At 41.9% G+C, this 17,060-nt stretch overlaps 2 protein-coding genes and 1 long non-coding RNA gene across 5 annotated transcripts in view; all 3 read left to right on the top strand.

Moving 5' to 3' along the window:
* The window catches only part of NQO2 (NAD(P)H quinone dehydrogenase 2), a 16,822-nt gene extending 13,733 nt beyond the window's left edge, over positions 1-3,089 (top strand). The window contains exons 3-6 of the mRNA XM_017828735.1: positions 327-457; positions 1,331-1,444; positions 1,800-1,901; positions 2,755-3,089. Coding sequence (XP_017684224.1) covers positions 327-457; positions 1,331-1,444; positions 1,800-1,901; positions 2,755-2,928 — 521 coding nt within the window. The 3' untranslated portion in view covers positions 2,929-3,089. The remainder of the gene's footprint in view (positions 1-326; positions 458-1,330; positions 1,445-1,799; positions 1,902-2,754) is intronic.
* A 355-nt stretch (positions 3,090-3,444) lies between these two features.
* On the top strand, positions 3,445-5,050 carry LOC108504110. Its single transcript, XR_001876998.1, has 2 exons — positions 3,445-4,669; positions 4,938-5,050. It is a non-coding gene; the product is annotated as an uncharacterized LOC108504110 (long non-coding RNA).
* Positions 5,051-7,726: 2,676 nt separating this feature from the next.
* Positions 7,727-17,060, top strand: part of RIPK1 (receptor interacting serine/threonine kinase 1) — a 24,038-nt gene continuing 14,704 nt past the window's right edge. Inside the window, exons 1-4 of one of the 3 annotated variants that reach the window (XM_017828728.1) lie at positions 7,727-7,809; positions 12,106-12,316; positions 13,987-14,140; positions 15,067-15,204. In XM_017828728.1, coding sequence (XP_017684217.1) covers positions 12,165-12,316; positions 13,987-14,140; positions 15,067-15,204 — 444 coding nt within the window. In that variant the 5' untranslated portion in view covers positions 7,727-7,809; positions 12,106-12,164. Of the gene's footprint in view, positions 7,810-12,105; positions 12,317-13,986; positions 14,141-15,066; positions 15,205-15,673; positions 15,883-17,060 lie in introns of those variants that run through there. The other 2 variants (XM_017828729.1, XM_017828730.1) reach the window with 2 other exon arrangements.

The raw sequence follows: 17,060 nt of genomic DNA on the forward strand, positions 1-17,060 counted from the left end.
AGGCAGAGGCAGAACAATTAGCACAATTCTCTTAAATCATCCACCTCTATCACCAGAGTTCTGAGCCAGGCTTAGGTTCTCATATTGCTCTTGGAATGTTGCTACAGGAAGGTGAAAGTTTAGGACTCCGAGGCTCTACATTCCTCTCCACTTTAAAATCAAATCACCTTCAGATGTGACAATGCTGAATATCCACCAAAGAAAAGGAAGTGGGGAAAACGGAAAGCAGTGACTCCATTTACAGCTGTAGATGGCAACCTGTAGTTAAGTCTTATCTGGCTTGGTGCTGGACCCAGGGCAAGGAATGACTTCACTTCTACCCACAGGTCGCTTGCACAACTCGGAAGCGTTCAATTATGGTGTGGAGACGTGGGAAGCTTACAAGAGGGGAGGTTTGTCCAAAGATCTGGTTGAAGAGCAAAAGAAGGTGCAGGAAGCAGACTTGCTGATTTTTCAGGTCATTATTTTAAATAGACTTCAGTTGTGTTGTTCGCATTATCTCTTATTTATTAAAAAGAAGCTTCTAATAGACACCATAAAGTCATTCAAAATTTGCTGCTGACTTAACTGACCACTTGTAGAGACAGTGGTGAGTGTCCAGTTTGCACTTTGTTTCCATCTCAAATTAGGCCAAATGTGGTAATGCTTTTAGAGTTTTTCTTCTGTGCTGCAGTGTGTAAAATGGTTTAGTTATAGTGATGCTTCCTAGAAAAACAGTCCATAAAGCGTTCAAGATAATGCAATTAAGACATGATAGCTTTGGGATGTAGTCCCACAGGCTAACTGGAAGATCTATACACTAAGGGTCCAAGTGTTAAAGCAGTAGTTTTCTTCTCAATAAAGAGATTTGGAGTCATGATATCAGCAGGGTGTGAAAGTAAGTCTATCTTAAGATCCCCCAGCATTTGTCAGCAGACTGTCAGATCAGAACTGGTCACCTGATGTCAGTCTTGCTAATAAGCCATTAGATCATCTGTTGCTTTTGCATTTCACACATAGGATTCTGTACAGTGATTCTGTACAGTCTTAAGGTTGAATTAAATGGCACTTTCCTGATTCATCATTTTCCATCTTTAATCTGGGTGGAAGCTCTCACATGCACCCTAGTGTTAGTGTGCTGTAGATGCTCAGGTATGGCCCTGAGACTCCTACAATCAGAAAGCATTTCAGGTCCTGTTGCCAAGCACAGTTACTGCCTCTCCTGACAGAGAGCTGGAAGAAGGCAGGTACAAGATCTGAACAGACTCAGAGAATAGGATTTGGCCCGTGAACCAGGTCTAAGGGTGGTCCAGACTCTCTGTGCTAACCAGGTAATTTCCTCTTTGCCTAGTTTCCCTTGTTTTGGTTCAGCATGCCTGCGATCCTGAAGGGCTGGATGGACAGAGTCTTGGTCCAAGGCTTTGCTTATGATTTGTCCAAGAGTTATGACGGTGGTTTGCTCCAGGTATGTTTTTGAGATTATTAAGGTCAAGGTTTGCACAATGTTCTTCTGGGCATTGGTCCTTCTTTTCCATTGCAGTTGTTTAAAGCTCTGACTTTTTGCTGTCTTGAAATAATGCAGAGGGTGTCAGACATGTAATTCTTTTTTTTTTTTTTAACCTGTGTCTTCTCAAATCCCGGACACACAGTCAACTGTCAACCTTGCCTCAGAACTGCCAATTCTTGTAAGGTCTGGGAGAGAAGAGGACACCCCCTTTTCTAGAAATCTATGCTGTCCAGGTTTCCCTGAATATCTCTTGAATTGTTCAGCCACTCTTCTTTAAAAGTGTCTAACTGAAGCACCACTTTCTTAATTCTAGGACAAATTATCCCTGTTTTCTTTCACCACTGGAGGAAACAAAGAAATGTATTCAAATGGAGGTATCGGTGGTGATATTCGCTATGTTCTGTGGCCCATGCAGGTATAATGTATGAATATTTCATTGTTGTATATCTCAATATTTATTGTCCAAATTATATTTAGCAATTCCTATATTGTTTATTTCATATGAAGTATAGTAAGAAATAATTTTTAAGTTGCCCGGTCCAAGCATCTGCAGGTTATAAACTGGGCCTTAAATCTCAAGACTACTTTAAAAGTCCAGTAAGGTTTAAAGCTGTTTTGTGCCCCTTCCTTCAGATTAGAATTTGGAGGCAGCTTATGCTGTCAGCCTTTTCAGTTTCTCTGGTATTATAGGATTTCCTTTATCTCCAGGGTGTGGGATTTCTGTTCCCCAGGGTTACTCGATGTAGGATGCAGGGCAGGAGAGGAGTCACTCATGATCTCCTACCCCTTGCAATTACTGGATGCCTGCCCCTGAGGAGCTGTCCAGCTCCAGAGCTCGCAAATAAAGGTGACAAAAACGTGAAGCACGACACTGAATTCAGAAATACGCAGAGGGAAAATGGCAAGCTGAGTTGATTCCACAGGCAGTAGCCTTCATTCAGAGGGAAAAGGTTAAAAAAAATCCAAAGCCCCAATTTGGAAGTAGATGTGAAAGACACTGCAGTCCAGGAACAATCTGAGGAAGTTCAACAAGGACAATGAAAGTTAGGCTGTCTCTGATCCTTGCACATTGAACAGAGTACAGCAGCCAAAGAGAAGAGTTCTGTTGGTGTAAAAGCAATTTATTTCCCTTCTCTGATAAATGCACAGATTTACAGAACCTGCCTGATCCTGGGTCAGAGAAACAGGTTCAGATTTGAATCATGCATGTTCTTCAATTGAAAGAATCACTATTTCCTGAAGCATTTCTTTCTTTGTTTTGCATCCAGCATGGAATCATGCACTTCTGTGGTGTCAAAGTCCTTGAACCTCACATCTGTTATGCTCCAGAGAATGTCTCTGAGGAGAAGAGGAAGGAGATGCTGACTGGCTGGACCCAGCGTCTGAAGACTCTTTGGAAGGAAGAACCCATAAACTGCTCTCCTGAGTGGTATTTCAAGTAGTGTTCAGCTACAAGACTACAGAGAGAAGATCATTTTTCTCCATTCTTTTGGATGCTCTATCTAAATACCTGAATGCTAATCTCCTAATTCAAATGTATTTTAAGAATCTGGAATACAGCAGCTAGCAGCTTAACTGAAAATATAGCATTTATCTTCATTGATTCCTGAGGGATTCTCATTAAGGATGGGTGCAAAACTCTTTGTGAAGCTCTCCTTGCTCACATAAACAGTGATATTATCCTGCCTAAGTGTGATTGATAAGACATGTGGTATTTAATGGGAGATTATACCATTGCTGCCTGTGAAACTGTAAAGTACATGGCCAAGGTTATTTTAACGCTGTTTGTACCAGCTGCCACTTTTTTTAATTGTCCAGGGAATATGCTGCCCTTACTCACACTTGTCATTTAAAAGAGCAGGAGTGGCCATGAGGGCTCTACCTTGTGCCTTTGAGCTATGAAGCCAGATCATGAGCAGTGCAAAAGGATGTACAGTTGCACAGTGACTTTGAGAGCTGGAAAGCCTTGTGGGTACCCTTGTGCTTTTCCACATATTCACAAAGCAAAGAGTCACATGTTCCTGTTCCATCTTCCTCCGTCTCTGCCACCTCCTGCGGAGACATTCCCTGGGAAGCAGTGCTGCCCAAAGCTGTTGTAATGTCTACTTCAGAGTGTGTGAGACAAAGTCTTTAGGTTACACAAGCAGGAAATTTGCTTTGGCTCAATAGCTCTGTTACAGGAAAAGGAAAGTGAAAGTTATTAAGCGGGAAAGTGTTATACATCTAAGTTGTGGAGAAAGCAGATTCATGCCAGAAGACTTAAGGTAAACAACTTACCTGATGAGAAAGTGGAGGACAAATTCAAATATTGAAATTGCATAGGAGAGGAATCATCCTCCTGTTCACTGTTTACAGTTACTAGACTGTTCAAGAAACAAGGAAATTGAAGTGAAAGCAGAAGTTGCAAGTGTCAAACCCCATGTTACTGCTTTGGATCAATTGCAGAGCTTAGTGGGTTTAACTGTTAGATAAAGAATCTAATACAGACTGACCTGTATATTGAGGATACACTCCTTGACACTATTTGGCAGATACATGCTAGATCCCAAACACATGGTAGCGTTAGGCGCTTGTATTAGCCTGGATATATGTAATCTAAGTATCCACGGTGGCTGTGCTAGGTCTGAACAAGGATCCTGCAGCCCTGAGTTTTTTCTCCACAGTGGTTATAGGTCAGGAATAGCAAGCACTTCCCATGAATACTGACCTGGGTGCTAACTACATTTAGTTTGGGGAATTTCCTGAGGTACATACATTTTCTCTATATTTACAAAGCCAAATAATAGATCTCTGTTCTGAATTTTGTTTAGCATTCTCTTGAGTTCATGTCAACTTGAAGCAGCCAATATATTTTGGCTAAGTTCAGCAGGTGAGTTTTTCCTTGCATGAAGCATTGGAGTGGGGAGGGACCCCTGGGAGGGTGAAGCACCTGGTTCCCAGTAGCTTTGTTTGGTTCCTCCCAATCAACAGTAATGATCAGTCCCATCTGTTCTTTTACACACTGCTCAGAGTTTTGTACACGTGCATCACCTCCACTCCTAAATAATCTCCTTCTTAGGCCAAGGAGTCCTGTCCTGCTCAGTTGTTCTTCCAAGAGAAGTCATTGGCCTTTGGTCACCCTTGTTGTTCTTCTCTGAACACCTCCAGTCTCACTATCCCATTACTGAAAAGAGGGGACCAGAGGTACATGCAGAGTCAACTCCATGACTTTCTTTGCTCCTTTTATAATCATCTCTGAAACACGGTTTGCTTTAGCTAATGTTTCCATCTCTTGTAACTCTACAACTTAGCCAACAGTGGTAATGATCAGCTCAAGGCCCATTATTTTATACATCAATTTAGGGTAAATTTTTTTCTCATGTGTACCCCTTTAATAACCTGAACTTCACTTTCTGTCTCATTGCCCACTCAATCATTATTCCAGAGCCCTTCAAAATCTTTTTCTCTTCAGATCTCTTTAGAAAACTCAGTAAAGGTGACAGAAGACCCTACAGTTTTTCCAGTAATGCAATGAAACCTGCAAGTTTCATCCTGCTGGCAATAAAATCAGCTATATGTCAAACACCTGGGGGTTTTGTGAGCATTTTATGTATTTATATTTTCTTTACTATAAGTTTTAATAAGATGGCTGAGATTTTTAGTACAAAGTATGTAAAAGTTCTGTTGAGATTAGTGCAAGTTTCAGTTAAAGTAAAAAGAGAACTAATGGCCTTATTTAATTTTCATTAATACTAAAATTGAAGACTTCTGCTCATGTAAATGCATTATTGTGAAAAGCACTAAAAATGTATTGACCTTATTGTCCATTTCAAGATAACCTTCCTTTCTTCTCAATCAGAATTAAGAGATTTCTCTGTAAATTCAGATTGCATTTCTGGTTCAGTTTATTTTCCCTATTCATTTAAAGAGAGAATATCATAACTGGCAGCACTGACCTCTAAACACCAACAAATAAATGCCAATTTGTCTTTTTTTGCCTCTTTTTGCTGCTTGGCAAAACACCACTGAATGAGAATGCAAACTCTTTAACCACACAATTCTTAAAAATTCAGCTATCTTTCTCCCTGCCTTCAGCCCCATACACAATGCAAAGCTCAAAAGCAGAAAAACCAAGCGAAACCAAAAGAAGGAAAAAAACCCTCAGAAGTTAAATGTTATCAAAAGATTTCTGTAATGTTTGGGATTGCAAAAGACCAAAGCTGCACGATTGGCCCACCAGAGATACCACATCCATATTTGCATTTGCTTTATTTAGCTGACAAATGTCCCAGTGTCTCTGGACTGCAGGTTCAGTAACACTCTCCTTGTGATACCTCACAGTGTGAATGTAATGAGTGAACAACGGTAAAATTTACTCGTCAAAATATATATATATTGTACTTTTCATATATTATAGCCAATGCTTTGTTGGGACTGGGGAGTTGTAAGCTGCGGAATAGTTAACTGCTGTGTTACTATTATAAGTTGACTGTCCTGCAACTGGCAGTTCCCTAGTTGGCAAAGATAAAGTATTTTGCTTTATTGAGCACGTATACTATATCCTGCTTTTCTAAAAATATTGTCTAAGTGTACTCATTAGAAAAGAAGAAGAGAACAAGGATCAAGGAGTCAAGGATAAAAATGATAAAGAAGAGCCAAGGAGAACATCTGGACACCATATTCATACCCAGCTCCAAGGACATTTGAGCTAATTAAAACTACTGCTGGGAAGTACCTGGCAATTAAAATGGGCCTGCAACAGAACCAACCAGAACGAAGCCCGCGAACTCAAGCCCAATGAAAAGCTAACAAGTGACTATGGGAGGGGAGTTGAAAAAGTATAAAAGTTACTGTTTGTCTTTATTGAGCTTGTGGGCCGTTAGGAAGAGCAGGGGTCTCTCCAGGCCACCCAGCGCGCTGATTTGCTTATCTGCGCTTTATATAAATCTTATAATAAATTTTGCTGCTATATTTTGATTTGGTTTATTTACCTATAACATGAATGTACATGAAATGGCTGTATACAAACTGCAATGAGCTTAGTTTGGCAATCTGGGATTCCATCCTGAGTCTCCTCATTACAGTAGGTGTGATCAGCCCTTGCATCTGGAGCTGTTGGAGCATTAAACTCCTGTCTCAATAGCAGCTGATCAAGAATCAGTGGAAAACAGGGCATGTGCCAGTTCCACTGCTAACTTTTTTTTTCTTTTTGAGGGGAAACAATTGCACTCAGCTTTTTTTTTTTTTTTTTGAGAGATCTTGAATAGAAGCCATTTATTAAGTTTGTCCAACACAGTGCAGTCTCGATACTGAGAGAGAAATCTTCATCTTGAAAGTGATCACCAAGGTTATTCTACCTCTCCAAAACCACAGCTGCCCACATCCAACTGTGTCCTTTCTGTCTTTCCAAAAAGACACATTTCAGGAAGCTGACAGGCAGGAGTCCCCTGCCCCTGGCAAATGCACGTGCTGGCCACCAGAAAACAAAAAACAGACCATGTCTTCTCCTAGAAGAGCAGATGGGGGTACATGGATGGTTTAGGAGTTCAGATACTACATTGCTGACCATCACAGGGAGAAATGAAGGACACAATTTGTGGGCTGCTATCACTGTCCCAGACTGATCTGCTGTTTTTCTGGTAGTGCCTGGTAATACTGAGCCGTGAAACAGTTGCCCACAATGGGAAAGATCACGGCAAAGAGGGTAGACACTTCTTATCATCACCTTCATTTCACTGGAAGAATAGCAAAGCCATCGGTCTTATGTAAAGCACCTGTGTTAGCAACATACCCGACCTCCCGAGGAGAATGGACTAGACGGTATTTGTCGGTCCTTTTAGGTTATCTACTTCCGCCAGCTGTCCTCCGGACTGGCACGTGTTACAGTTACCCTGTTGACAAACTCCTGCCTCCACTCTTCCCGAACAAACCCACACACACACATCTTCAGCACCAAATCCTCAACACCGAAAGGCGTTTCCGACACGCACCCAGCTGCTGTCGGGCTCGGTACCGTGGCCAGGTTGTCACCATTCACACTGCGCACCGGGCTCACCCAGGCGGCGGCGCTAGGACGGGCAGGGCTCGCGCCCTTCTCTCCCGGTGGGAGGGCGCGCGTTGCGTCGCACGACCCGAGTGACTGCACAGCATCCGGAGCAGCGGCAGCTCCGCGGTGCCCTCGGGCGAGCCCAGGCACCTCCCGTGCTCCGAGAAGGCGCGGGCCGGGTCGGGCCCCCCTCCCGCTGCCGCGGGGCAGGGGCGCTCCGCAGGGGGCGGCGAGGGCGGAGCCCGCTGCCGGGCCCTCCGGGGGAGGCGGCAGGACGGAGGAGACTGGCGCACCCGCGGTAAGGCACGGCGGCCGGGAACGGGACATGCCGGAACCGAAAGCACTGCGGCGACGCCGGCGGCGGTGCCGGGGGGCTGCCGGGGTGCCGCGCCCCGAGGAGAGGTGGCCCGGCGGGGCTGCGGCGCTACATCCCGCCCCGCCGAGGAGGGTCGCCCGGGCACGGGGGAACGGGAAGCGGCGGGCGGGGGAGCGGTGCGTGCGAGGAGAGGCGGCCGCGGCTGCAGGAAGCCGCGGGAGGAGGAGGAGAAGGGCGACAAGGCAAGTCGGCCAACGAGGAACTAGGCCGGAGGAGCCCCGCATTAGGGCTTCCCGGCCCTGCGGCGAGCGGATCTTTCGGCGCACGCCGCCCGGGGCCAGGCCCGGCCCAGCTGCCGGCGCCTGTCTCTGGCAGCCACGGCCCTACGAGGTGCCGTTGCCCAGACAGCCTGTTCCAACTCCCTTGCGAGAACGGCCACTGCGCAGACCCCACCCTTCTCCCCTTCCATGCTCCCTCTGCTCTGCTTCTAATATAACATGTTTTGTCACACCTTTGCTTCCCTTGTCTTGGCTCCTCCTCCCCTTTATGTAACGTACTCATGATCTTGACACAAGTATTTTCTTTGCTATTTCCGAAAGGGAAAAAAAAAGAAAAAATCATTCCTCAGTGAAAAGATGAGCTGAAACACCTGAGCGGAAGGGAAAGGTTTAGATGGAACTGGTTATGAAAGTTGCAGCAGTAGAGTTGAGATGCCCTGACAGCTTTTGAAACATCTTTCACACATGCAGTCTTTTTGTCTTCACCTGTAGCAACTCTTCCATTTATCTCCTGGTACCCATATTGGAGATACTTGTTTTGCCTCCTGTTTTTTATTCCCTTGTGTTACTGATAACTAAGTGGCCTTGAGTTTTGACGCTTGAAAACACATTAATTTCCTCCAATTATACTTTGTAACACCTCTCAAGAATTTATGTGCTGAGAGCATCATTAGACCACAAAGGCTGCAATCAGCGTGTCACCATTTTTCATATTACTGCGCTAATGTGCGCAGCAATCCTCCTTAACTACACAGGCCATGTCAGATCTGCATCAGATCAGTAACAAATCAATAGAACCAAGCAAACTGCTTCTGAATGGTGGTCAGGCCTGATATGACCTAACGACCAGCTCATGACTCTTGGGAACTTTTGTGCCCCTTAGGGGCTAGAGGAGAGGACATAACCATGATGTTACAAAGAAAAATGCCACAAACATACTTATTACACTTCTATCCCTCTCTAAAGAACACTAGTCATACTGGGCAAAAATTCCTCTCTTCTAGCAACGAGTGTTCAGAATTTTCATAACACAGATTGGCATGTGGTAAATATGAACCCATTGTAATACAGATGTTCAGAATAGTATATTTTAAAAATTGCTTTATAATCAATCAAGTATTTTGGGCTACCTCATAGAACACAAATTAACCCCTGGAAGTATGTGTAGCTTCTGTAAGGGTAGGCTAAATCAAACTGCAAAATTTCTGTTCTCTTAACCACAGATACTTAATGTATGCATTGGTATATCCTAAGTACTGAGGATACACATGAATTACCCTGTATCTCAATAAAAAGAAGTAAGATTGGAATGTACTTGAGGCTTTGAGCTTCCTGCCTTGATTTTTTTGTCACCTGACATTTCAAGGTAGCACAAACCATTATCTCATGTTAAATAGTATACTGGAATAACTAATCTTTGCTTTAAAGCCTGGCTAGAGATTGTTTTCCTGTGATACTCAGTCTACAAAAAAACTTTGGTTTTGAAATAAGTCATTAGGTCAGAGAGCTTCTATTCAGAGTACCTCATTACTTAATAACAACAACAACAAAAACAGTAATAGCATCCTAGCATACCCAAGGAGGAGGGTTCCCTCCCATCTTGAATGTTATCCAGATCATTTCAGCAGATAGCTTATGATTTCAGAAGTTATTATTTCTTTTGAATTTCCAAGACTTCTAGTTACAGTTATATGCTGCTTGGTAGGAACAGGTATTCATAATGTAAATAGGATCAAGGTTTTTTATTGTTGCACTTTGAGGCAGAGCTGTTTTTTTGTCAGGTATTTTTTTTTGTCAGGTATGGAATGGCAGCCCCAAGCTATCAGTGGTATTAGTGCAAGTCTAGAGATTCACCATTCAAAAATACACATCTACTTTGCATTTACAAGAAAAGTGCATACAATTCTTACAGGAATAACTACTACCTAGGTGCATAAAATTACTGTTGGCTCGGAAAAATTAACGTAGATACGTGGCTTCAAATAATTTCTTGAGAGGAGACTCCAGATAAAGAAGCAAAATGTTAGTTTATGCCACATTAAAGTCTCGTGACTGAATTCAGGCCCTTGTACCTGTTACATCCACCCTATCTGCACAAAAGTCAGGAGCACCACCCCAAGAAATCTAGAGAACCATCACCAGAAACTTCCAGGGACACAAAAGCTCACCTGTGAGAGAAGCAGCTTGGCACTGCTATGAGTCGTTTGCTATTCTGCTATTTGATTAATTGTAAATAAATTTAAAAAATAATAAAACAACCCAACAAACAAAACACAACAACAATCTCCTCTAACAATTATTATGCATAGCAGAGCTTACCTTCTTACTAAATGAATGCAGTCATGTCCTCAGTCCTGTATTCATAATGCAGGCTAGCACTCCAGTAAAACAAAATCTGCATCCTTTTGAAGTCAGGAAGGCCAAAGAAAACCCTGAAGACAGCACATGGCTCCAGATGTAGAGAGATCATTCCCTATCTGTACTGCAACAGCCCATGGAGCCTGTATATGTACTTGGAAGAGGAAGCTCTTGCTTTATTCTTCTACAGGCACAACTTTTTTTTTTCTTAATTAAATTTAGTCTTCCCTGTTTTGGCTTGTCAATATTGAACTGATCAGACAATTTCTGCACTTAAACGCACCTCTTCCTGCTCATACCTACTTTCCCCACTCACTTTCACTAACTCCTTAGTTCCGAAGCTCCAGAAAGAGGCTGTGGTAATTGAGCAGCTGTAATTAGGCTGCAGCTGATGTTCACAACAACATTAAGCAATCTTTTCAGAGATTTGATGATACAGGTGCACAGTAGTTTACAGGAGTTAGCAGTCATTAGTTCGTCTGAAAAATTTGGGAATCCCTTTGCTACACTATTTAGAGCTCTTAGTTACCCAAACAAGCCAATCTACTGATAGTGGCACTTTGAAATGGTGCCTTTCTCCCAGCTCTGTGTATCTGTGTAGTAATTACCCAAGAGGAATGGAAACTGAGCAGCCCTGCCAGTCTCTTGGACTTTGTTTTTTCTCAGCAAACTCTTTCTTTACCTGATGTAAGGTGCTTAAGTTAAAAATTTAGTGAGGAAGAAAAGCAGAGCTTGTGGCTTGCACCATTGCTACCAATGCAGTTTGCTGGCATGTGCCGAAGGTACGGGCTGCCTAGCCTTCTTTCAAAGTTTTACCTCCTGAGGGACATGTTAGGCAAGAGAGCATCACAGCTTTCCCAGAGGCTTAAAATTAATCTGGCATCCACTGGGGTTTACTTATCTACCCATTTCATAGATTCCCAAACACTCTTTTTGTCTTGATGCACTTAGGAGTTACTACAAGCCTTAAAAATTTCTTTGTTCCTCTTCTTTTTGAGGGGTGGAGGAGAAGTTGCCATGCACCCCACCAAATTCCTTCCTAGCACTTGTCTCCTTAAATTCAGACAGCTGTGAAAATAAGTTTCCCACAGAAGCTGGGCTCTTCATTTCACCCTCCAGAGAACACTTTAGTTTGGTTGTTTGGTTTAAGCTTCGAGCAAACTCTTTAGAGCTGTGTTTTCAAAGATGCCTAAAACATGGCTTAGAGTTATATAAGTATCTTGGCACCTGACAGGCCCATGTCAAGGCAATTTAGAAAGTGAAATAAATATTTATCAGAATTATTGGGCACTACCTGCCTTTGGGACTGCTGCCCTTGATTTTTCAAGGTTTTGGGTTTCGCACATATGAAGTGTAGGGACAGTAGCCATCTACTGCATATTATATGGATAAAACCTATTTATTAACAGCACTTTGAGATCCTCAGGTGAAGAAATGCTTTTACATCAACTTGATATAACTGTAGTGGATTGACAGGATAAATCATTGTGATCTTTAGGTATGATTCTGCAAGAACCACAGCATCTTTGATTTCCAGCTTTGTTCATAAGGGTCACAAGAGTTTATGCTTACATATACACTTATTCAGTGGAACAGCTAAATGCCTGATCATGACACTTCTTTTTCCTCCTTTATACTACAGGTCCAGAAGCACTAGGGTACTTGATTAGTTTTCATTGCTAAGCCACAAAGACTGCAAACATGTCTCTGGAAGACATCCACATGAACACCCAGGATTTGCTTGAACAAAAACAATTAGATGCTGGAGGATTCGGAACCATTTCTTTATGCTTTCACAAGAAACATGGATATGTAGTATTAAAAAAAGTGTATACAGGACCACAGCGCACTGAGTAAGTTACAGATCTCAGTTCTGATTTTTATCTTTCAGTTAGTGTAAGTCTGCTAAACTCAGTGGAGACAAATCTAAATAGAGTGTAATAATTTTGGGCCTTTGGCTTCTGGAGATACTGTATATGAGGCAAATAAGATAATGCTAGCAGTTGTCCTGCAAATTTTCCTTTTTTTTCCTCATGAGACAACTTTTTAAATTTTAGCTTATTGTTCAAGAGAAGTTCCTGTTTTTTATTTCGAGGGGAGCACTACTGTGAATTTTTAAGAACCAAGAGGACTCTTGCACACTTAAGGAAATGCAGGAACTCAGTAGCCACATGATATTTTCAGACTTGCAGATATGTTTACAATACAGTTATCCAACTGTAGATGTCCGCTAGAAACTAAACGCACATAAACTACCAACAGGATTCCAACTACTCATGTGTAATACCAAGAATGTAACCTTCTCCCTTGAGAAAAAAGCAGAGCGAGCTAAGCCCACTGATTTAATTCAAGGATTGAATTAGCTGTTGATTTCAGTGGATTCAGGTCACGCTGCAGCTGTACTACCTCACAGCTATAACAATCGTAAAGCTCTCCCATGAGTCATCCCCTAGAGAGAGACAAAATTCCATGATCTTTCTACTTTGGGTTATAATAAATAAACTGAGTTTTTATTTTGCCAGTGGAAAGCAAATTAAGAGATTCTAGTAGTTTGTAGACTGCAATGACAGTTTGGGATGAACACAGTTAAAATGGACAAGCGTGCCAAGTTTATTTTTGGGTTTGTGTTTTTATTTTCTCACTAGACAGGCTCATAATTTTGTCATTCCTTAAAATACTGAACCAAAATTCTTTTGCAAATTTTTTTAACTGAGCCTAATGCAAACAAAACAATCAGTTCTCCTCCTACTATGGAAGAACACAGAGGGAAAGGCAGTTTCCTTTTAAGTCACAGGGTAGGAAAGCATTAGCAAACAATATAGTGTCAAGATTTTCTTACATGCTTTTGTCTGATGACTAGAACAGGGGCAATAGTAAAAATACCACCTTTTCTTGTATATTATATAATGGATACTATCCTTTTTTAGCACCCTTAGTGAGTTCCCAGCTATGTACCTGTGATTATTGATGGGTTGTACTGAGGTCCAGGTAAAGAGTTGGGCTTTGAACTCATCCTCAACCAGTAATTGTTAGCAAATGCTATCATCCAGTGTGTGGGTGGATCCCTTATAATAAATCTATTTTGAACATGAACATGAATACCAGCCCCTCAGAAACGAGACCTCTGTAAGTTTCCTGTACAAGAGGTAGTGGAGGAGGTCTTGACCCTCCTTGTTCCAAGGCTCTTTCACCTCTACCCTGATCCCACGCCTGTTCAAAGATTTGGACATACACAACCAGCAGTGCACCTATAAAAAGAATGCTTATGCACTTTCTGAAAAGCAGGCCTTAAAATCAGGCTGAGCAGACAGTCTCTGTGTAAAGCAGTAGAGTCTTGGATAATATAATCTGGCCTGAACAAAGCTGTATCAATTAAAAATCAGCTGAAGGTATGGTTAATCATACAGGGGCTCTAAGGATGTGGACATTTTTGGCCACTGTTTTCCTTACGAGTCAATGTCGTTTTCATCCCTGTGTTCTTTCTAGCCTGGCACCTAAATTCAATGTAATTTCTGTTTTACAGATACAATGTTTCCCTCCTTGAAGAAGGCAAGATTATGCGCAGACTGCAGCATGACCGTGTGGTAAAACTACTGGGTATCATTTTGGAAGATGGAAACTACTCACTTGTGATGGAGTATGTGGACCGGGGGAACATGATGAAAGTGCTACAGCAAGTGAGCAGTCAATTACTTCATCTCTTAGGGTTGATAAGGTGCTTGAAATGGACAGGATGTTCCTGCTGTCTCCAGAGAATGGAGCCTTTATTTTCTCATTCTTCCTTCTGTGTTAAAAAGCCAGTGGCAGCACTGCCTTTTCTAGAGCAGGCAATGACTATGGCTTTCCTGTGCATCACAGAGGAGCAGACCAGTTACAGGTTAAAAAGTTATAGAAGTGTTTGTAGAGATATGTGGAGAATTTTCTAAAGAAAAATGCTTCTGTAATTACGGAGTGACTCTAGATTTACTTTAATGGCAAAATTTAGATCCAAGAAGGGCCTTAAAATCCTAGAATATCCTGAGTTGGAAGGGACCCACAAGGATCATCAAGTCCAACTCCTGGCCCTGCACAGGATAACCCCAAAAATCACAACCACCCTCTGGGTGAAAAAAACCTTCTAATAACTAGTGTAAACCTACCTGACCCAGCTTCATGCCATTCTCCCAGAAAGGTCCTCACAGAGAAGAGAAAACAGTGCCTCCCCTCCACTTCCCCTCATGAGGAAGCTGTAGACCATGATGAGGTCTTCCCTTAGCTTCCTCCAGGCTGAACAAACCAAGTGACCTCAGCCGCTCCTCATATGGCTTCCCCTCTAGACCTTCCACCATCTTCTTAGCTCTCCTTTGGATGCTCTCCAGTAGCTTTATATCCTTCTTATATTGTGGTGCCCAAAACTGCACACAGGACTCAAGGTGAGGCCACACCAGTGTGAAGTAGAGTGGACAATCACCTCTCTCGACTAGCTGGCAATGCAGTTCTTCTTTGCCATAGCTTGAGCAGAGGTACTCTTGAGACTAAGAAACTTTTTTTTAAAGATTGTGCTTTAATTTGATGGTTGTAGCTGCATTTTTTAATAGATGGCATTTCTTGTTCTTTCTTTTAGCTCTCACTGCCTTTGTCAGTGAAAGGGCGTTTTGTGCTGGAGATCACAGAAGGAATGCTTTATCTGCATGAGCAAGGCTTTGTACACAAAGACTTAAAACCAGAAAACATCCTTGTGGACAGAGACTTCCACATTAAGGTACTTGTTAAAATTTAAATGGAGAAAGCTGGTGATATGGGTTGAAGAATTCAGTTCAGCTGCACTGCATAGTGTTCCTAAAGTGGTAGGATTGGTAGAGTAGTTTAGTGAGCTATCATGACAAGAGTGTCACTAAGAGAGTGTTAGCCATGAGTCATTGAAATATGGTAGCCTATACAACCTCTGAGTCTGAGATTTGCAGAGTATTCCCCCAACTGTGAAAAAAAATCACTAAAGGCATTTAAAAAATAATATTATTGAGAATTAATGAGCTATAAATAACAAAACAACTAGAAAGGTAAAACAAACATTAAAACAGAGATTGAAACAAAATGGAATGTCTCATGGATCATGTCTTTTGTCCTAGATTGCTGTAATCTCTCCTCCTGCCTTTACCTTCTTCTTTTTATTTCTTTCCTTCTTTTGCCTATTATCTTTTCCTCTTTTGTATCCCTCTTTTTTCCCTTAGTCATCCTTTTAAAATGACATCCAGCAGCTACAAAAAGAAAAAAACCATCAGGACACTACTTCAAAGTATGGCTTATAAGCCTGTTCCAAAACCCTTCTATTAATTTTAGAGGGGGTTTGGATCAAGACACATAGATATAGAGGCTACTGCGGAATAAACCTGAGTGGAATATGCAGCAGTCCTCATCAAATATCCTGTTTCTGGTCAAGGTGAGTTGTTGAAATAACCACCCCATTACAGTTTGAAACTACAGAATAAATTTCTGTGAAGACAGCTCTGTCATTTTCTATTTCTCACACATAAATTAGTGAATTGTTAATATAGTAGGTTAATATAGTAACAAGTGCGGTATGAGCAGTTTGCAGATAAGAATTTTTAAATTTTTTTTTATTTTTCCAAAAATAAAAACCCCATCATGATCTGCTTTAAATATAAATTGGATGGGGTTTGGGGTTTCAGCTTGCTTATATGGACCAGACCAAACTAGGCTATCATCACACTTCATGACAAACTGAGGTGGAACCTAAGATTAAATTCAGAATCAGATCAGATCTCCTTAAGCAGGTTGATCAAAAGTATCATTTAAGGTGGCTGTTGTTAAGCCATCTGCTTAAATATGTCTAACACTGTCAATATTTAGAAAAGGAAGTAGTTGTTCTAGGAAACTGCAAATGTAGAAAGATTTATATCATATCTTCCTCTATCACATTAAACCTCCTCTCACTTGTAGACATGAATTTAGACTCTTTGGACATGCTACTTCCTCAGCAGCATGACACCTACATTTTCCTCTGAATACATGACCTCTAAATGCAGCCCAAAGCTTCAGAAACACAAGAAGAACAATAAGCTAGTTAGAGGCAACAAGAGAGAAAGGAAAAGTGTGTTAGAAGTGAGCCAGGGTATCACCTCAGTTTTCACTTGAAGTAATTGGGTTACACAGCTCTGTTTGACAGCTGCCTGTGGCCAAGGGAGACAGTCTCATTTTCTTTCATTTTTCCTCTCCTTTCCTCTGTTGACCTTCTGTTCCCTTGTGTTAGCACTGGTGCTAATCTGATCACCCTGTCCTGATTTAGGAAGCCAAACCAGCAGATTACTATTTACCTTGTTGGCAGTGCTACCTTTCCATTGGGGCGCACTTGGTTCAGCAAGCTGGTTGCATGCCTTGCACTAGTTCTTCCCAGATAAGTGTCCGTGCTGGAACAAAAGGAGCAGAGGGAGCATATAATAGGAGACTGGGAAAAGGAGGGAGAGATTTCTTTCTTCATCAACAGCCATTAGTCTAGTTGCAAAACTGCACCCTAAAGTTTTGGTAATGTCACCTTGTCAAACATACAGTACCCAGGTATCCCTGCTTTAACTTATTCCATGCTATCCTTTTCCATCT

Source organism: Lepidothrix coronata, unplaced genomic scaffold, assembly GCF_001604755.1.
Source record: "Lepidothrix coronata isolate B3197 unplaced genomic scaffold, Lepidothrix_coronata-1.0 Scaffold152, whole genome shotgun sequence".
Taxonomy (NCBI): domain Eukaryota; kingdom Metazoa; phylum Chordata; class Aves; order Passeriformes; family Pipridae; genus Lepidothrix; species Lepidothrix coronata.